The following is a 19,802-nucleotide window of genomic DNA, read 5'->3' as shown; positions in this document are numbered from 1 at the left end:
TGGACTGTGTGCACTTTACCCTCTCCAGATCCCACTTGATGGAAATACACCGGGTATGTTGTTGTTATTGTTGTAGTGTTTACTTCCAATTATTGCGAGTAGGGTCTCATGAAGTGTAACAATAGTATAGTTTTTTTTTGGATTTCTCATTCGGTGTCCGGTACCCGCATTGGAGACCGACTAATCCGAATTCGCACCGAATAGGGTACCAAGGATTTTTCCGTAACAACAATAGTAAAGTTACTACACGAGAATAATATTAATTGAGAAATTCGTCATTCCTTTTTGCTCCATCTTATGAATTTTCACTATCTAAAATAACTAACTACAAAACTAGGAAATATGATTGGTATTTCTTCACAATTTGAGCAAAAATGGATTCAAAAATACATGTGTACTACAATATATTTCCTCATAGCATGAGAACACGTACCAAATTAAACAATCAAACTTGATATTAAGGACCAAATGTGCATAATTTTCCAAAGTGAGGGGAGTAATTCGTAAACAAAACATCCAGCTAGGATGGCCTTGTGAATTTTACATTTTTAAGACCGCGTAATAACCTTATAATAACCAAAAGGAATACAATAGTAGTAATTTGTTCTAATAAACCGTTTTAGTCAAACCAGTCAAACCTCCCATCTGTTTCTCTTTTTTTTTTTTTTTGTCAGAGGCCATTATTACTATTAATCCAAGAAAAACAAATACTACTACTAATATATCTTTCTTTTTTTTTCATATTTTTTTTATCATTTGTTACCTTCATTCAATTTCTTGAATTTGAAGTTTAAACTCAACATCCCGCCTCTCTCACACATTTCAATATCCATTTTGTCTCATCAAGATCTTATCTTGATCACATTCTTGAATTTTCTTGATTGCAAAACAAGGTTATCTAATCTACATTCTTTATTCAATAACATTGTTGATGGTTTCTTGAAATGATTAAATCTTCAATTTCCCATTCTTACATTGATATTTTTCTAGTATTCGATTGAAGTGGGTCAGTGGGGTTGTCTAATAATTTTGAGTTCTTGGAGTAGACAAGAAGAAAATGTAGTGGAATTTCCTTTATGGGTTCGGTTTTGATTATCTTTATGTTTGGTAAAGGATGTATTTTTGAACGTTTCTTGGATTATTATAGTTTGATTTTGAACCACATTTTAAATACTTGAAGAGAGGTGCATGTTTGTTTCATTGAGATTTTTCTCCTCTTCAAGTTTAGAACATTTCCATTAGTGTTCTTTATATTTCTAATTTTTAATGCTTAATAGTTTAAGTTTTGTGGACATGTCATTTTGACTAGTGTTGTAGTATTTTTTTTTTTTTTTTGAATATGAATCCGGAATATTGGGCATTTCTTATGCACATTCATTTTGAATGGTATTATCTTGTGAATTGGAATTCTATGGAAACATTTATACGTGAAATCCTTATTTCGCACAAGATTTAGTCAAGATGAATCGAATCTTTCCTTGGCTGTAAGTTATAATGGTCGGTTTCCATGATAAAGCATGATAAGTTTCTCTTAGTTTCAATGTTTCTTGAGCTTCATAATTCTTGATATTACATGTTACTAACTCTTGAATGGTATTATCCTGTGAATTTGTCCTACGCAAAGATTTATACATGAATTCCATATTTAGTGCTAGATTTAGTCAAGATGAAGTGAAAGCTTTCCTTGGCAATAAATTATAATGGTTGGCTCCTACGATAAAGCATGTTAAGTTTGTTAGTTTCAATGTTTCTTGAGCTTCATAATTCTTGATATAACATGTTACTAACTTTAAGAAGTTTTGCAGGTAAATGAGGGGGTTCAACTAAAAGTAAATTGACTAGCTTAATTCTGCGTCCCCCACACTTACTATGAAGAGAGAAAATTCAGTAATCTCAGCTGCAAGTGAGCCCATGGTTCGGATTACGAGATCTCGAGCTGCAGCCCCTGAAAAATGCACACTTGCACGCGCTACAGAATTACCAAAGCAGCTGGGTCAGAAACGTGCTCTGCAGACAAATTCTAACACGGCAATCCTCAGGGAGAGGAACAAGAATGTTCCACTTACTTCCTCTGTGGAGCAGAAATGCCGGCCAGTGCTTAAGGACGTCACAAATCTATGTGGCAAGACTTCAAATGGAGACTTCTTCAATGCTACCAAAGTTCCAGTTAGTAGTTCTTCTGTTCTACTTGTATTATCTATTTTGTCATTGACACCGTGTGAAACAACTTTGATAGTTTGACTGTTGTAGAGTTCCTTAGATATCTGGAAGAGTTTCGAGTTGATTTGAAATATTGCAGGTAGAGAATAGTAATGGGCATTAGCTAATTTAAGGATTCATGTGTTGTATGTGCTTCTATATTATCCCAATAAAACTTTGTTGATAGTGTATACACTATCCTGCTGGTTCAAGTTATCCCTGTTGTTGTCTGATTTAGTTTATTATAATTTTCAGAAGAAGAAGATCATGCGAGTTGGAAACAGTTCACTGGATGTGTCAAAAGTGGCCACTTCAGTCTGCCCTGAAGTCTATCAGTTTCCAGCCAAATTACCACCAAGTAGGGATCAAGATGCTGACAGCATGTCTCTCTAATCTGAGTACTATGTGAGTCAGTTTTATGAATATCACCTGATTTGTCTAACTGCAGGGAGTAACATTAATCAAAGTAACTCAGTCGGGAAGTTCCATGAACAACAGCAAGGAAATCCAATAGAAATCAAATGTTGTCCAAGAAAAGGTTAGTTTCATTTTGAACTTGTTTCATTAAAACAATACAACTTTTGACAAACTTGTAGTTGGCTGGACAGGACAATAAAGAAAAAGAGATGATGATAACAAGTGATTCTCTGTAGCAACATTTACAAATCATAGAGGAAGCCTTGGTCTTATCTTCATAATTTATTCTTGAGTACTTAGTGAACATGTTTCTGATATAAATAATGATTGGAATTAGTCATCAGTTTCTATTCATATATACTAGGTTTATTGTGTTCCATGTAATTTGTTAATGTTTCTCCTTTTACATACTATAACTGAATTTTTGAACAGGCACAGTTGAGAAAGCTGTTCGTGATGCGGCACCATCAACATCAACAAAGTTGGACTTCATCGACATCGATTCTGATCAAAAGGATCCACAGCAATGCAGTCAATATGCTCATGATATATATTACAACTTACGGGTTGCAGAGGTTCATTTAATTGATATTCTTGCACATTTCTTTTCGATTTCTTAGTTGACGAAATAACTGGGTTTCTTGCAAAGGTTATATTTTCACAAGCGACTCAAGGATGTTTTTTCACCTTTTTGTTCAAAATTCTGAGTTAGACAAATCAGCATCAATGTTCAACTTTAGATTATAATTTCATTTTTACCTGTAACCACCCAGTTTCTTTTCTTTATTAATCCTCCTCCATACCTTTAATTTATGCTCACTTATGAAAGAATGCTGGATATTTTAACTCAAGAATACTTTCCCACTATGCAACCTACTTGTTGGAATGTTTTCCTATGCATATTAATAAGCAATATTTGCTTAATTTTCTGAATCCAAATCCCAACTTGTATAACTTCGGAGACTTCATTGTTTTAGGAATTAGGATAATGGTGTCAAGTATTAGCCTAGTCTTTTTTCAGTTGCAGCGAATAACTGTAACCTTATCCTAATGCCTAGTCTAATTTGTATTTCTCCAGCTAATTAAAAGGCCGCAATCAAATTTCATGGAAACACTCCAGCGAGATATCACGCAAAGTATGCGGGGAATACTTGTCGACTGGCTTGTGGAGGTAAGGTGGTGTTCATCTCAGAAAAAGAAACTGAATAGTTGAAGCATATTGTGCTGTCTTCCTGTGCTGACATTTTCGTATTATTAGTTCATGATTCATCTTGAACAAGTAAAGGTGAAGTAGATCAATTTCCTAACAGTATTAACTTGGACAAGCAACTTTACATTTTTTTATTTTTTTTTCATCATCTGGTGATGGTTGCACCTTAGATCAGATTCGAAAAACACTTGTAAAGATTGTATGTGCTTTTTCAACTAAGATAATCATTCATCCCGCTTCTCTCCCTCTTCCTTTACCTTTTGAGCTCATAATGCTTGCTAGTTGCCTGCTGAATTTTGAAATGCTTTATAAGAAAGCTGGTTGCTAATTTCCTCTAATCTTGTGTCAGGTGTCCGAGGAATATAAATTGGTGCCAGATACACTGTATCTCACTGTTCACTACATCGATCTATTTCTATCTCAAAACTATGTGGAAAGGAAAAACCTGCAGCTCCTTGGTATCACTTGCATGCTAGTTGCCTCGTAAGCCCAACACAACTGTTTGCACTACTGTAGGTTCTTTGTAATATTACTTTCTGGGAAAGCATTTTCTTGAAATGCTTAAAGAGAAAGATACTCAAGTTGAAGAAATACTGGTAACAGGACCCTTTCTTTCTAAACCGAAAAGAAGTCACAGAATCTTTGGATGGGTTGGCAATGCCTAATAGTTTGAAACGTCTTGATTACGAAGTGCATATAAGGCCAAACCTAAAGACTCCACTCATTTTTATAATCTGACAACTAAGGACATCACTCATTTAGAATCTGGCAAACTCTTCATGCCCCATATGCGCTTATGAAGAAATTATCCTATGTAGCCACATTTTCAATGTGCCTTCAGCTTTAGAAAAAAGGATATCATAGCATTTATTTCCAGCACTTTGCACTTTATAGACGAAAATCTGTTCCCTTTTATATCTGAATAAAGACCTACATTTTATCTGGTGGTTGAATGTGGGTTTTCTTTCAATTCTGAAGGAAATATGAAGAGATGTGTGCTCCACATGTTGAGGAGTTCTGTTTCCTCACTGACAATGCTTACACGAAAAATGAGGTATAATACTGCTCTTTCAACTTCTCACTATCAGGATTTTGAATTTCTACATTAGGTGCAAAAAAAGAGTGAGAAGGACAAGCATAGTTACGGCATAGTAAGCTATTGGTTAGTTAAGAAGATGTCTTTGGATTTTGTTGTGCACCTCCCATGGGGAACGTACTTGATGAACTTTACCATTCATACATCTCTCCTCTCTAAACTTCACACATACAGTTTACGTTCTATATATGTGTTAATTGTGTATCATTTGGTATAATTATCAGGGAGCCTATTCCCCTTCAAGCTTTTAGGACTTCTAGGTCTACATGAATCTCAATGCTTATTTCAAGCTTGCAAATATTGGAAGTAGATCTGTCTCTTCGGTTTCATTAGTAGTGAGAGAAACTCGTCAAATCCCTACAAGAAATGCAATTCTATGTAACATACTGCAATGTAATCAGACCAGAGGAAATACTAAATCTGCATGAAACCTTTGGTTATTAAAGAAGATGCCGACATCTCCCCCTCCCCATTTCCTTCTCTATCATCTTACAGAACTCCCAGAAAAAAATTGGTTTTCAGATATTATTATATACTAGTTGGACAAACTGAAGGTTCTGATGTAGTAAAGTGACGCAGGTCCTGGCAATGGAGAGTCTTGTTCTGAACTTTTTAGGTTTCCGACTCTCAACTCCAACTGCAAAGACATTTCTCAGGTACTTCTGTTTCAGCCATGGTTAATTTTTTTCGTTTGTATAACAGCGTAGCTTTTTCTTTTTGTTACGTCTTTGTGATAACTGAAAATTCATCTTCTTATGTATGATGGTATTTGCAGGAGATTTGTAAGAGCAGCACAAGCTTCTTACGAGGTAATGAATTAATGTGCTTCACTTGATGCCTCGAATTATAACAAAACTTCTCTCTGTACTGAAATATAACTGTATTGCTGGATGACACATAATTTCAGAATCCCAATCTGGAGCTAGAGTTCTTGGCTAATTATCTCGCTGAACTGACATTGATCGAATATGGCTTCTTGAAATTCGTCCCGTCTGCTATTGCTGCATCATCTGTATTCCTTGCAAGATGGACACTAGATCAGTCAAGCCACCCATGGGTTTGCTTCTTGAATCTCTTCTTTTTTTCTTTTTACATTAATCCGTTTTATCTTTTGCGTGGCTCTGATGTAGAATAACACCTTCAACTTTGACAGAGTCCAACACTGGAGCACTATACCTATTACAAGGCTCAGGATCTGAAAACCACAGTTCTTGCATTACATGGTCTACAGTTGAATACAAGTAACTGCCTGCTAAATGCCATACGTGCTAAATACCGACAAGATAAGGTACTTGTATGTTACTATTCAAAATTAGCACATTTAAGTTATCATTATATGTAGTTCCCTAATAAGTATCTCTTTTTCCTATGCCAACAGTTCAAGTCAGTTGCGTGTTTGTCTTCGCCAAAGCTACTTGAGACACTGTTTCAAACATGAAATTTGCAGATGTAAGACTAACCAAATGGAGCAATGCTGAAGCAGATGACTTTCTATAAAGGGGCTATTTTCCAACTTGGCTCCTCTCTTGGCTTTTTTTCTGAGAGTAACTGATTCAAATCACTTAAGAGTGTTCCTTTGTCCATTCTCTTGATGTAAAGATTTGACAACTAGAAATATACTTAACTTTGCAAGTTTTAGCAGTATAAAGTTAGCAACTTTCTCAGTTGTAATTCAAGAAAATCATGCAGGTAATACTTGTACATGCTATTTTTTCAACCCTGTTACTTTTGTAGTTTAGACCTAAGTTGCTCAGCACTCTCCAAAAATGTTGCCGCACCCATGTCGGATCCTTAAAAAAGGCACTATTTTTGAAGGATCCGACACACCCAGTGACATTTTTGAAGAGTCTAAGCAACATAGGTTTGACTGATTTGTCTTAATCTGTTGAAATGCAGCTTCATTATGAAACTTTTTCCCTTTATAGTACTTAATAAATCATTTGCTCATAGAATACTAAAACCATTTCCCACAGGCCACAAATATGAAACTATTTCATGGAGTCAAAAATGTTTTTTGTTTTTCTTGCATCAAATCTTTTGAAATGACTTTGTAATTAAACAGACTATTAGTACTATATTATATGATTTTATAGTGTGTTTACATATTTTAAAGATGATGCTTTCAACAAAAAGTAGAATCTAACTTTTATGCTCTGATTGATCCGTCTACTTGTACTTTTGTTTTCTCCTTTTAGGGATGGGGTTGAAAAAGCTGTTGTCCTTAAAATTTCATTTTGTACGACATTATTATTATTTGGAGAGTTTAATAATTTTTTGAGTCATAAAATTTTAAGTACTCGTAATGTGTACATTGTTAAATATTGTGATTAATTGTATATTTCCTATGTAATTTTTAAATAACTTTGTGTTTGAATTTACCACAAAAAATTAAGTAAGTTTGGCACAAAATGAATCAGGAATACTAATAATAACAACATACCATTATAATCGTGCAAAATGAATACATTTTAAAGTTGTTGTTATTAGCACTTCTTCCGTTTTGTTAAAGACTCAAATGATAGAAATTATGACTAACATTTTAATATGTAGTTTTTATCATATTGATATAAGAAAAATTATATTTCGTAATAATTTTTGAATATCTAAATTTTAGCTTTAAAAAATTAATTTAATTTGATCTAATACAACTTTAAAAATCACTCAAATTGATCCTCGAAAAACGAAATATCACAACTAAAACTGAAGCTGGGACTACTACTCCATTTTTATTCTTTTTGTCCCCATTTTTTCTTCTAATATAAATACTTTATTTATTTTTTTTAAAAAAAATAAAAATCCAGCATGGCAGAAAGTTGATATTCCTCTTGGCCAAACCTTAACCGAACGTTTTTTTAAGTAAACGTATCAACTTCTCCTCAAATTCTTGATCCACAAAAAGCTGCAACACACATTACCCTCACTCACTCACACTGTGTGCGTATGTGAAAGAGAGAGAGAGAGCCGACAATGGCGGGATTGAATATATTATCGCCATGGCAGCTGTCAGCTTCTTCCACGTCATCATCATCATCCTATTCTTTACGTTTTCGGCATTCTTTTTATGATTTTAATAATAATAATAATGTTTCCAATTGCGGCCATATCAAATGCTGTAAATTCGGGTCGTCTCCCTCTTCTGAAAATGCAAAATCAAAGCCTCCTCCTTTCTCTTCTCACATGCTCCCCAATTCTTCAGGTTCTTCTTTTCTTTTCAATTGTGTTTTTCTCTTTGTAATTTGGCTGTCTGCTATAATTTGTATACATAAAAGTATTTATGGGTTTCCATGTTCACTGTTACGTGTATAATTCGAAGTGGGTCTGAGCTCTTTTCACAAGATTCTTGTTAGAATGGCTAATAATTAGTTGTTCTTGCACATAAGTGCTTTCTGCCTGTTTATAGTAGTTTTTTTCAAAGAAAAAAATTTGGGGTTAGGGGATGGAGAAACTAGGGAGGGGATTACAGGATGGGAGTCGAACTCTCAACAATAAGGTGAAAGTTCAGATAGCTAATTAGCTGAGCTACTAATATTACCTCCTTGTTATATAGTTGATCGATTTTGCATTTGCTACAATGTTTTCCTTTTCCTGGGACGACTGGAAATATTTCCTGACTTGGTTGAACAGGTTAAAACCTAGCTTGGTTGGAGAGTAAGGAGTAAAGTTTTGGAGTTGAAAGCTGGAAGTGATTAAGTAAAATTCTGAAGGCTATTCTTTTCTTTTTAAATTTTTTTTTTGAAAGAAATCAACTTTGAGGATATGGAGGTCGTGAATTGCAAGGATAGAAGGTAGTTAAGGATTGTCTCGCTTCCCTAATGGATAGGCTTGATGGGTAGATAATATTAGCATTACTTTTATAGTTTCTTGTTCTTCGATTACTGCTACTAGCTGTTGCTTCTTGTGCTTCGTTTATCACATTATTCTGCTCTGTATGATTTGTTTCTATTACTTCTTATGTCTTATTTGTTATGCCTTGTTCTACTTCTATATTGTCTGTTTCAAACTGTCTTGTTATGTGTTACTTGAGCCAAGGTTCTTTCCGGAATAACCTCTCTATCTCCGGAGGTAGGGGTAAGGTCTGCATACCCTCTAACCTCTCCAGACCCTACTTGTGGGAACACACTGGCTATTTTGTTATTGATGAATGGAATCAACTTTTAATGAAGGTTATTCGTCTAATTTCAAATCTATAAACCAAATTTGTGATAGGCTTTGGAAATCCAATTTTTAATATATGAGAAGAAAGACGATCACAAACCTTTACCATGGGGATAAATGGTTTCTGTAGGCGTATGCCTAGATGCAAGTTTTGCTAAATAGTGAATCATTAAAAGATGAATAGCTGACTGTATTTGGTGGATCTTGCTTTGTACTTCTTGTAATCTATATAGTTGATTTTTATGTCTGTTGATGACCATTAATATAACATCTGCTAAAAAGCTGCCCTGCCATGATTTTTTGCCCTTTTGCATTAATTCACAGCTGATCTTGGTGGTGCAGGCAGTGGATATTCAAGGATGCATGATAAATCTGCTTCTTGTGATAATTTTTCCCCCAATGGAAGGACGCAAGGTCCATTGAATGCTGTGTCTCCAAAAGAACGAGCACAAGTTTCTGCTGTGGATGATCTTTATGAATTCATAGTCTCAGGTCCCCTAATCAGTAAGATAGGTCTGACACCAGAAAAGGTGGCTGAGTCCATTGACAACTGGATAGAGTATGGATTACGGCTTTGTAGATTGTTTCGGCTCAACCAGTTGGCTCTCAACGAGGCCCAAAAAATTCGAATCTACCACTACTATATTCCTGTCTTCTTGTGGTGTGAACAGGAAATCTCGCAGCATAGTTCCAAGTTCAAAGAAGAAGAAGAAATCCCTCCATTGGTGGTATACACATTTTTATCACTCACTTGGTTCTTGTGTGTATGATTCCATTGAGGGTCAATATCATGATGGTTTGATTAGAAAAGTTAGACATAAACTCACTAAGATAAGGTATGTTATTGGCATGTAGATTGGCTTCAGTGCACCTCAAGGATGTGGAAAGACAACGCTAGTATTCGCATTAGAATATCTTTTTAAAATCACAGGGAGGTAAGTTGCTTCATGACATTTTGATTCCTCTGTGGTTCAGAAATAACCAAAATTATGCTCACACTTGTAAATCAGGAAAGCTGCTACAGTATCCATTGATGATTTTTACTTAACGGCAGAAGAACAGGTAATGTTTCATGAGTTTGCTGCTTGCTAGTTTCCGTGTGTGTTTTATCACCAACGCTGACACATTCTGTGGTTTTAGGCGAAACTAAGAGACAGCAACCCAGGGAACTTGCTTTTGGAGGTAGAAAATGACAATTTCACTTTCTTTTTGTCAAAAAATGAAAAATAAAAACAAAATATATAAAAAATTTCACTTTCTTACTTCAGTTTCGCGGAAATGCTGGAAGCCATGATCTTCCATTCTCTATTGAGACACTGACAGAGCTAAGTAAATTGACAAAAGAAGGTGAATTCACCTTTTTAGCTTGTGCTACTTTTTCATTTAGATGCTGCATCTATACGCTTAACTAATATTCAACTCCATCCAGGTGTGAAGATGAATCTTCCTAGATATGATAAAGTAAGTAATAGTGACTAGTAAAGATTTAAGTCTCAGTGGGTTATCGATATTCTGTGTTACTAAATTTGAAACTATATTTCCAGTCTGCTTACAGTGGTAGAGGTGACCGAGCTGATCACTCCACATGGCCAGAGGTCGAAGGGCCTCTACCGGTACGAAGTTGTTTTTATTTAGACCTGGCAATTCAGTGGATTTCTGTTCAGCCAATGTTTAATGATTCAAAGGGTGACGTCAATTCCATCATTTCCACAAAGTTAAAATTCTAAATTGACTTAAAAGTGAATCGGCATCATGGTTTCATTCTTGTAAAAACACAATTTTTCTCATAGATCTAACTCAAGGCGAAATGGTGAGATTGTCTCATGTCATTGTCAGTACTTTGGATATTAGGTAGTTCTGTTTGAAGGTTGGATGCTTGGTTTCAAACCCCTTCCACCTGAAGTTGTCAAAGCTGTTGATCCACAGGTTCAAATACTTGACTCTCTCTGGATGCTTTTGCTTTCTATTTGATCTATCTTCTTGGATCATTGAAACTTTCAAAACTGCAGCTAGAGACGGTCAACAAGAACTTAGAAGCTTATTATGATGCATGGCATAAGTATGTCAAATCATGGGTTGTCATCAAGATCCAAGACCCTAGTTATGTCTACAAATGGCGTTTGCAGGTTCATTATGTGATATCATCTGCACCTTTCCTCCCTATTAGTTCTTGTGCTATTTATTAAATAATGTAGTTGGATGTTCCCAGGCGGAAATTGCAATGAGGGCTGACGGGAACCCTGGGATGTCTGATGAGGAGGTGCAAATCTATATTTTTTTCTTTGTCCAAAAAAATAAAGAAATAAGAATCCATCACTTAGCGCTTCAGACGAACGCTTTCCAATATATCTCTTTTTTGTTCCTCTTTTCACAGGTGTTGGACTTTGTATCCCGCTACTTGCCAGCATACAAGGCTTACCTTCCTACACTATACTCAGAAGGACCTAGTGGGTCAGATCCCGAGCATGTTCTTCTCATTGATATCGATGAAGGGAGAAATCCCATCCTTGGTTGCTAGGTAAATCTGCAGTTATGGAGTTAACTTTGATCCTTGATAGATTATTAAGCAACGATTGGGGACCCTTGCAAGCATCATATCCTCCTGAGAGTCTCTTCAATCGTACATTCAAATGTACTATTGTATATTAAGCCACATGTGAAGGTAAAATGTTTGAGCAAAATTTTGCTGGAGTTACTTTGTTAAATTTAGATCCTCGACCGATTTTTGTGCAAAGATTAGACCCTCACAACCGTTCTTTCCATCCGAATGTGTTCTCAGTTGTAATTTGAAATTTAATAGTGTAAATCAAGCCATATGTGAAGGTAACAATGTCTATTATTTTGTTGTTCAACTGACTTTCTTTTGACTTAGTGTTCCTTGAGCCTATCATTTTACCATAATCCTTCACTGCTAATAACTTATATTTGATGCAAATATGCCTGAGCTTAACCGAGCATCCAAATTTTTTATTCTAACTATATTGAGCAGCTCTGGTGTGTTTGGAATGGCACAGTGTTCATGTTCCATGGAAAACTTTTTCCATCAAAATGGAGAAAATGATTTAGCGGAAACTTATTCTTCTTGCAATTGTTGACGATCCAATTACTACTTGGACATTATTATTATTATTTTTATTACCATGTAGTATTAAAAGATTTTCATCAAAACGCTGTTGAATTTGGTTGGTGCACACCTAGTTTATGCTTTATCATTGCTGAAAGGAGTAGCCAATGTGATGGTTCCTCATGTTCCTTGGACAATACCAATTACTTGTTACCTATGTATAAGTTTAATCAAACGTATAGCGTTCACAATTATAAATTATTTCAGAGTGGAGAAAGAAAGACAATCACGGAAGCAATTTGCCACGGCCAATGGAACAAGCTGCAATCATCCAGCCAAGTAAATTTGTCTTCATAGCCATATTGTGTTAAACAGACCAAAACAAAAGCCACGCCTCAGTTCCCAAGTTAGAGTCGATTATACGAAATCTCACCACTTAAACGCTCTGTTTAAGCTTTTAAATAAATCTGTCACTTTCTTCTTAAAACTATCAGTTTTTGCTTCAAAATAAATAAATAAATTAACATCTACGTACTTAAATAGCTAAGATGCCAGGTATCACTAGTGACATCAATCTTTCCATTTTCTAGTCCACAAAACCAAAAGGTGTATAGTTTACTAAAGATGGACGGAGGGAGTACTATGAAGAGAAAATAATATAAATTATTAATATAAACTATAATAATAAACAACTCAAAAAGATATAAAAAATTTGGTTAGACTCTCCAATTTTTATCTTAGCCAAAGAGTAATATATATTGGGACCGGTGTATCTAGTATTTATTAAATATAAGAGTGAAACTTTCAAAATTAGCCGGGGAAGGAGACGATAAACTATGAATAGTATTTAACTGATAAGATATGTTATGAATTATAATTAATTGAAATTTAAGTTAAATAAAATAATTAAAAGTTTATATTTGTTAAATCACATAGTTTTATCAATATAAAACTCAAATCATTTTTTCCCCTTGCTCGTTGGTGTTGACATTCTCCTATTAATTTCTATGATTAATAGTATCTCGTGTTATGTACTACGAAAACGAAAGAGAAATTGAAATAGCAAAAGGAAATTTTATTACTAATTCGAGTTCAATACAACTAACTATTACAATTGATGAACTGGATTGGAAACTAATAGAAATAAATCGCCGTGAAAGTTTCGAGCACCACCTGTAATGATCATTATGGTAAAATCCAACTCTATTAAATATACTTTTGGATTAATCTGTACTGTTTGATTGTTTATTAAATGATTAGATGTGGGCCTTTCGTTCACTGTATCAGTTACAAGCTCTATTAAATCTCCACCGCCTATCTCTGTCCCCATTAGCTGAACAGTTGCCACGTGTCTTCCTTTGATCCCCAATTTACCATCAACCCTAATTTCCTCTTCTGTGTTCACGACTGCTTGGCTATTATTCTCAGGTCTCAAAAAAACCTTACGTCTCACAAACAGTAAGCATCGGGTTTGATTTCAAAAGTTTTGGGGTCTCGTCGCAGTATAAATTACACCATAAAGGTATGTGATTTTTTGTTAGTATTACCTTTCTTCTTTTTCAGTTAATTCTGTTTAACTTAAAATGGAAAAAGACCCAATTCGATTATTCTATGGACTAGGCTAGATTGAGTTGCCAGATCTATTGGATTTTCTTTAGAAATTTCTTGATTTTGGAATTCCTTCCTTTTGGGATATGCAAAAATTAAAGCTTAAGACCGGAAAAAAAGAATGAATAGCACACAATTTGTTTCTTTTTTTTTCTTTGTGTGTGTGTTCTGTATGTACCATTTCTCAACTTGTTGCTGCTGTTGTTTCTTTCTCATCTCTGTATTTAAAAATATTACAAGTCTTATCTCACCTGAAGCTTCTGTTTACACCTATTTTTCTCAAGAATTGGCTACTTTAGCTCTTTAGGAAAAATATTTTTTGTATCCTAAGTGTTTGATATGTTTCTTTAAACAAGTGAAAACTTCTACATTCTGCAGTTTTTTTTTTTTTATAACCGTGGTGTTCGGGCCAGCTTGCCCGCACCTCGACTAAATCCACGTGAGACCTGTCACCTCCCACCAGCAATAGATACCAGGTAACTCTGCCCGCCAAGGCTAGAACAGATGGGAATAAATCACCCATTGGGAATTGAACCTGAGACCTCATGGTGCTCATCCCAACTTCATTGAACCACTAGGCTAGTCCCACACCTCGGGTGCAATTTTGGTGCTTAAGTTTTTAAATTTGATTGCTTTATATATTGTAGTATAAGAGAGAGTAGAAATATATAATATTAGGGTACCGCTTTACCTATTTGTGAAGGATGAAGAGGGTATGGAGAATCCCGGAGGGTTCCCAGATGGGAGAAGCAATTCTTGGAAGATCTTGTGAACATTATACAAAACCTCCACCCTCAATTGCACGAGGAGTAGCAGGCGAGGCACATTCTTCTCCACCCGCCTGGCCACAGGTATTTGCTTTGTTTGCGGACAGGTGGAGTCACGCTGATTCGTTGGTCAAACAGGATATGAAAGAAAGGGTTTCACATTTAAAGGATGAGTTGCTAACCTACAGTGGTGATGCTGGAAAGATAGAGGAAATATTAGCGGATAGAGGGGTTTCGTTGTTTAGGAGGTATGCAGATGGTTCTGCTGTTGTTGAGCTATTAAACCAGCTAAAATCTTCGCCCCGATTAGCACTCCAGGTGATTTTCTTTCTCTATGTAATATGCTATGTCTCTACATACAATAGCATCCTCATTAACTGAAATTTTCCTTTTTTTTGCGATAGCTGACTTGACTATTATTTTGTATGCCGGACAATGATTATTTCAGTTAGAAACAGTCTGCTAACCACTAATCTTTGTACATAACAACAACATACCTAGTTTGATCTTTGTACATAAAAGTACGATAAATAAATTGTACGATCTTGTATACCTTTACCGTATTAAGTAATTTCTATTCAATTCCCTTAACTTTAGAGCACATGTTAAGTGTATGACGACTGCCATATTTCCTCATTGACGAAGTAACACATTCTGACTTTTCTATCAGGCTTTTGACTGGAGAAGAAGAAAACTCGATTACTGGACTCCCATGAAAGCTGAGGAGTATTCCAAAGCTATTGTTGTGGCTGGAAGGTTAAAGAATGTCGATCTTGCAGCCGAACTATTCAAGGAGGCTTCCAACAAGCAACTTAAGTCGACCTCGTTATATAATGCCCTTATGAGTGCATATATGTTCAACGGTCTGGCTGTGAAGTGTCAATCCATATTTCGGGACTTGAAGAGGGAAGCAACATGTACTCCAACTATTGTCACATACAACATACTTATCTCGGTGTTTGGAAGATTAATGCTGACAGATCACATGGAGGCAACCTTACGGGAAATAAATGATTTAAATATCTGCCCAAATGTTAGTACGTACAACTCTTTAATTGCTGGGTATATCACAGCGTGGATGTGGGATGATATGGAGAAAACTTATAGAATCATGAAGGCAGGAAGTATAAAGCCTGATCTTGCTACCCATTTGTTGATGCTTCGAGGATATGCAAATTATGGTAAGTTGGATAAGATGGAAGAAGTCTATGAGCTTGCCAAAGGTCATGTTGATCAGTATGGAATCCCATTAATTCGATCGATGATATGTGCTTACAGTAAAAGTTCTGACGTAAATAAAGTTCAAAAGATTGAGGAATTGATGAGGTTGATTCCTAAAGATGATTACAGGCCTTGGCTGAATGTCATTTTGATACGTTTGTATGCAAAGGAGGATTTATTAGACGAGATGGAAAATTCGATAAATGAGGCATTTGAGCGTAACACATCTGTCACTAGAGTTGGTGTTATGCGTTGCATCATTTCAAGTTACTTCCGAAACAACTCAGTGGACAAACTTGCTAATTTTGTTAGCCGTGCAGAATGTGCTGGTTGGAAAATATGCAGGTCCCTTTACCACTGCAAGATGGTTATGTATGCATCACAAAGGCGACTCATTGAAATGGAGAGAGTTCTTAACGAGATGGATAACGTAAATTTGGACATCTCAAAGAAAACGTTTTGGATATTACTTAAAGCCTACACAACTTGTGGGGAAAAGGATAAACTTCATCAAGTCTTGGGTATGATGTGCAAGCATGGATATGGAATTCCTATGAATGGATGAAGGTGGTTGTTCAAATTTTGATTTCGTTTCATCATCGTTCTATGACGGCTAACCAATTACGATGTCTACCAATGGCGTTTGCTGGTTCGTTATGTGATACCATCTGCATTTTCCTCCATATTTATCCTTGTACTATTTATTAAATTGTATAGTCGGATCTTCTCAGGTGGAAATAGCAATGAGGGCTGACGGGAAGCCTGAGATGTCTGCTGAGGAGGTGGAAATTCATATTTATTCTTTCTCTAAAAAAAGATAGAAGAATCCACCACTTAGCGCTTCAGAGGAATTTTTTTCCAATATTTCTCTTTTTTGTTCCGCTTTTCGCAGGTGTTGGACTTTGTATCCCGCTATTTGCCAGCATACAAGGCTTACCTTCCTACACTACTCAGAAGGACCTAGTGGCTCGGATCCGGAGCATGTTCTTCTCATTGATATTGATGAAGGGAGAAATCCCATACTCAGGTTGGTAAGATAATTCTGCAGTTACGGAGTTAACTTTGATCCTTAGATTATTATGCAAAGATTGGGGACCCTTGCAAGCATCATTTTCTGCTGAGGATCTCTTCAATTGTACATTCAAATGCATTATTGTAAATTAAGCCATATGTGAAGGTAAAATATTTGAACAAAAATTTTGGCTCCAGTTACTTTGTTAAATTTAGACCCTCACAAGCATATTCTTTCCCCCTGAGCGTGTCCTCAGTTGTATGTTCAAGTTTAATACTGCAAATCAAGCCATATGTAAAGGTGAAAATGTTGATTATTTTTGTTGTTTAATTAACTTTCTTTTGACTGTTAATAACTTATATTTGGTGCAATGTCCAAAATGGAACTGTATTTGCTGTATCTTTTAGCTTTTTTGTTCTAGCTATTTGTCTACTTTTTAATAACATGAGAGCAGCTTTTGTGAGTTTGGTATGAGAGAGCTCATGTTCCACGGAAAACATTCTTCATCAAAATGGAGAAAACGTCTTCCCTCACTTATGAGCATTAAAGCCATTATTATTCTTGCAATTTGTTGACGATCCAGTTACTACTTAAGACATTATTGAGCTTTTAAACCGCACAAAGCGTTGATAAGTAAGAAGATTTACAGTGGAGAATAACAAACAGGGAAGCAAGGAATTCATTACATAACAAGTTTATTCAACTTCACAGTTTGAAATATACAGTGGGAGGTAACAGAAGAAACAAAAGAGTAGAAAAACAGGGGAACAAATCCAATTTCAGCTTTGCTGCTAACATAGAGCAACATACATAGGGTTGGCTTGGCATGTCTAGGAGGGACATCAACAGCAGCAGAGCATGTCCAGACAGCATTCGCAGGCCTCGAAGCAACAGAAGCAGCAACACGCTGCGAACAAACTGCAATCATCCAGTCAAGTAAATCTGTGTTAGTATCCATACTCTGTTGATAATAGAATGGATTTTACTATATATAGTTGGACATCAAGGATTTTTTAGGCTAGTAAAACTACATATCGAGGAAAAAAGAATAGAAAAAAAGATCGCCGTTCCCACCAACACAAACAAACACACCCCTTTCCTGCCTGCAATATTTGAGGATCCAAGCAAAATAAGGTCAAAACATGCCCTTTCGAATCCTAGCCAAAGCAAGAGACGTAACAAAACCAAAAGGTATAGGTTCACTAAAAACCTTTATACCACTACTTATTCCGTCCCAAGTGTTTTAGTTTGACCGTCTATGTCATTTTTAAAATCTTATGCTCTCAAATTTGTCACGTAGGAGGTTGGAATGGAAAAACTTAGACGAGTCTAAAAAACGTAGGAGGTTGGAATGGAAAAACTTACATAGACTAAAAAGAAGGTAGAGCAAGAACACTTAAATTGAGACGAGAGCATTCGATTTCTAAATCTTGTAAATGCAAACTTTAACTCCCTTATATGACAAACTGAGGAAGCAGATTAGGAAACATTTTGATTCTTCCCCCAGAAAACACAGATGTGAAAAAGTTAAGAAAAAAGTACGAACCAAGCATAAAGGCATCCTTTTTCCTCGTGACGACGTTTCACATGATCAACGTAAGACATCTCTTGATATTGAGGTGCATCCATGTTTCTACTTTTTTTCTAGCCTTGCACTTTAAGAAAGTAGTAATACTAATTTTATAATTATTCAACAAGGGTAAGAGAGCTTTTGGTTTATAGCTTGACCAAAAAAAACACTTCCAGTGTATGGCTTATAATACAAGCTCACTTTGTAAAGATAACTCAAAAGTCCTTGTAGCTTATCAAGACACATGATACGTCTCTATTTAATATATCCTTATCAAACAGCTGGCACTAGTTAAAAATTTATGGTTGATCATTTTCATATATTATATTCACAAAAATATTTGCAAGGATAAATCTACTCGTCTTCTCATAATTGGCCAATGTAGATATCGTTCTCATTTCCACTCGACATAGTTAAGGTTTCAACTTACTCGGGAATCACGAGTGAGGAATGGTTTACACTCAATATTGATAAAAACTACAATAACATACCTTTGTATTACGAATTTATGCCTACTGATTATCTTATTTTCGCTTAACTATTGCCTATTGATGGAACGGATTACCTGACGTGTTCTAAGGAAGCAGTAAAACAGAAAGTAAAGAACACAACGATTTTTACATGGAAAACACCCGGCTCAAAAAGTGTAAAAAATCACGACCTACACCTCTACAGGATTTAACCCCAATTTCACTAAATAACTCTGAGCCTCAACAACGACTGATTACAAAATTCTTGTAAACAACAAATAGGAATTATAAACTCTAATTCCTTTAACTCAACGACTAGGAATTATAAACTTTAATTCTTAACTACACACACCTCCCAAGGTATGCGTTCTCAAAGTATCTGAGTTTACACCAACTCGAAGACTAGCTCTTAGTTCAGTTTATAACACACTGAAACTAATATTACATCAATAGTTCAAACACAATGAACAACTCTAAAAATTAATACTAAAACTCTTAGCTGGATTCTATACTTAGACCAGGTTCTTCAATGTGTTTCTTCAGTGATTGAGTAGCACTTCGTGAAGTCAATCTGTCGATTGTGCTTTTCTGCTTTGTAAGTGCGTAGATTATTCTGACTGATGCATCTTCTATTTAAGCACAGCTCTTCAAAGAGACATTTTTTATTTCAAATTCCTCCTTTAATTAGAACTCTCATTGCATAGAGTTCTACTTCAAGTGAGACTCATTCAATTTCAACTCTTGTCTCCTTAGTGTTGTAGTAAAACTCCAACTCTTTAAATCAGCGTATGTTAATTTATCAGAATCTTTCTCCTCCCACACATAGGACTCTTCAAGATATACTTAGAAGTGAAACTCCTTCTTCACGGACTCCTTTTTCAACTCAACTTGCTTTCCTTTATCATTAAGTATTTGAATCAAATTCAACTTGTTATATTCCCCACATGATCAGTAACTTGAGTATATCAGAATTAAGCTTGCTTATTCGTTCCTGTCTTTAAGCAATCTTGTCT

The 19,802-nt window shown here is 35.5% G+C and overlaps 3 protein-coding genes and 1 non-coding gene across 5 annotated transcripts; 3 read left to right on the top strand and 1 right to left on the bottom strand.

Moving 5' to 3' along the window:
- Nucleotides 1-483: 483 nt before the first annotated feature.
- On the top strand, nucleotides 484-6,831 carry LOC107865819 (cyclin-A2-3). Its single transcript, XM_016712013.2, has 13 exons — nucleotides 484-893; nucleotides 1,806-2,166; nucleotides 2,455-2,557; nucleotides 2,648-2,737; nucleotides 3,049-3,191; nucleotides 3,695-3,787; nucleotides 4,176-4,309; nucleotides 4,805-4,880; nucleotides 5,502-5,578; nucleotides 5,698-5,731; nucleotides 5,830-5,979; nucleotides 6,076-6,210; nucleotides 6,301-6,831. The coding sequence occupies exons 2-13, from the start codon at nucleotides 1,870-1,872 to the stop codon at nucleotides 6,358-6,360; spliced, it is 1,392 nt and encodes a 463-aa protein (XP_016567499.1). The 5' UTR covers nucleotides 484-893; nucleotides 1,806-1,869; the 3' UTR covers nucleotides 6,361-6,831.
- A 918-nt stretch (nucleotides 6,832-7,749) lies between these two features.
- LOC107861848 (D-glycerate 3-kinase, chloroplastic) lies at nucleotides 7,750-11,948 on the top strand. Its single transcript, XM_016707224.2, has 12 exons — nucleotides 7,750-8,118; nucleotides 9,420-9,805; nucleotides 9,933-10,012; nucleotides 10,088-10,139; nucleotides 10,218-10,259; nucleotides 10,346-10,424; nucleotides 10,507-10,538; nucleotides 10,622-10,690; nucleotides 10,929-11,003; nucleotides 11,087-11,203; nucleotides 11,287-11,337; nucleotides 11,452-11,948. The coding sequence occupies exons 1-12, from the start codon at nucleotides 7,890-7,892 to the stop codon at nucleotides 11,593-11,595; spliced, it is 1,356 nt and encodes a 451-aa protein (XP_016562710.1). The 5' UTR covers nucleotides 7,750-7,889; the 3' UTR covers nucleotides 11,596-11,948.
- Nucleotides 11,949-13,426: 1,478 nt separating this feature from the next.
- LOC107861849 (pentatricopeptide repeat-containing protein At2g30780) lies at nucleotides 13,427-17,642 on the top strand. 2 transcript variants are annotated; one of them, XR_007053988.1, is made up of 5 exons: nucleotides 13,427-13,663; nucleotides 14,453-14,834; nucleotides 15,187-16,386; nucleotides 16,469-16,519; nucleotides 16,630-17,642. XR_007053988.1 is itself a non-coding variant. In XM_047410114.1 (3 exons), the coding sequence occupies exons 2-3, from the start codon at nucleotides 14,454-14,456 to the stop codon at nucleotides 16,300-16,302; spliced, it is 1,497 nt and encodes a 498-aa protein (XP_047266070.1). In that variant the 5' UTR covers nucleotides 13,502-13,663; nucleotide 14,453; the 3' UTR covers nucleotides 16,303-17,642. The 2 variants fall into 2 exon arrangements, 1 of the variants encoding a protein (XP_047266070.1); XM_047410114.1 differs by having other exon boundaries at nucleotides 13,502-13,663; nucleotides 15,187-17,642.
- Nucleotides 17,428-18,965, bottom strand: LOC107861850. The gene is made up of 2 exons (XR_007053989.1): nucleotides 18,296-18,965; nucleotides 17,428-17,667 (listed from the first exon to the last, which is right to left on the bottom strand). It is a non-coding gene; the product is annotated as an uncharacterized LOC107861850 (transcript).
- Nucleotides 18,966-19,802: the final 837 nt, after the last annotated feature.

Source organism: Capsicum annuum, chromosome 3 (assembly GCF_002878395.1).
Source record: "Capsicum annuum cultivar UCD-10X-F1 chromosome 3, UCD10Xv1.1, whole genome shotgun sequence".
Classification (NCBI taxonomy): domain Eukaryota; kingdom Viridiplantae; phylum Streptophyta; class Magnoliopsida; order Solanales; family Solanaceae; genus Capsicum; species Capsicum annuum.
Note: the sequence above shows the minus strand (reverse complement) of the source record. Positions and strands in the feature narration are given on the sequence as shown.

Bases quoted from the DNA above. Each gene is read 5' to 3' on its own strand.
- LOC107865819 (XM_016712013.2), top strand. From the start codon at position 1,870: ATGAAGAGAGAAAATTCAGTAATCTCAGCTGCAAGTGAGCCCATGGTT. The intron at 4,310-4,804 runs GTAAGCCCAACA...TCAATTCTGAAG, and splicing joins ACTTGCATGCTAGTTGCCTC to GAAATATGAAGAGATGTGTG. The intron at 5,980-6,075 runs GTTTGCTTCTTG...CAACTTTGACAG, and splicing joins ATCAGTCAAGCCACCCATGG to AGTCCAACACTGGAGCACTA.
- LOC107861848 (XM_016707224.2), top strand. From the start codon at position 7,890: ATGGCGGGATTGAATATATTATCGCCATGGCAGCTGTCAGCTTCTTCC. The intron at 11,204-11,286 runs GTTCATTATGTG...GGATGTTCCCAG, and splicing joins TCTACAAATGGCGTTTGCAG to GCGGAAATTGCAATGAGGGC. The intron at 11,338-11,451 runs GTGCAAATCTAT...CTCTTTTCACAG, and splicing joins CTGGGATGTCTGATGAGGAG to GTGTTGGACTTTGTATCCCG.
- LOC107861849 (XM_047410114.1), top strand. From the start codon at position 14,454: ATGAAGAGGGTATGGAGAATCCCGGAGGGTTCCCAGATGGGAGAAGCA. The intron at 14,835-15,186 runs GTGATTTTCTTT...CTTTTCTATCAG, and splicing joins CGCCCCGATTAGCACTCCAG to GCTTTTGACTGGAGAAGAAG.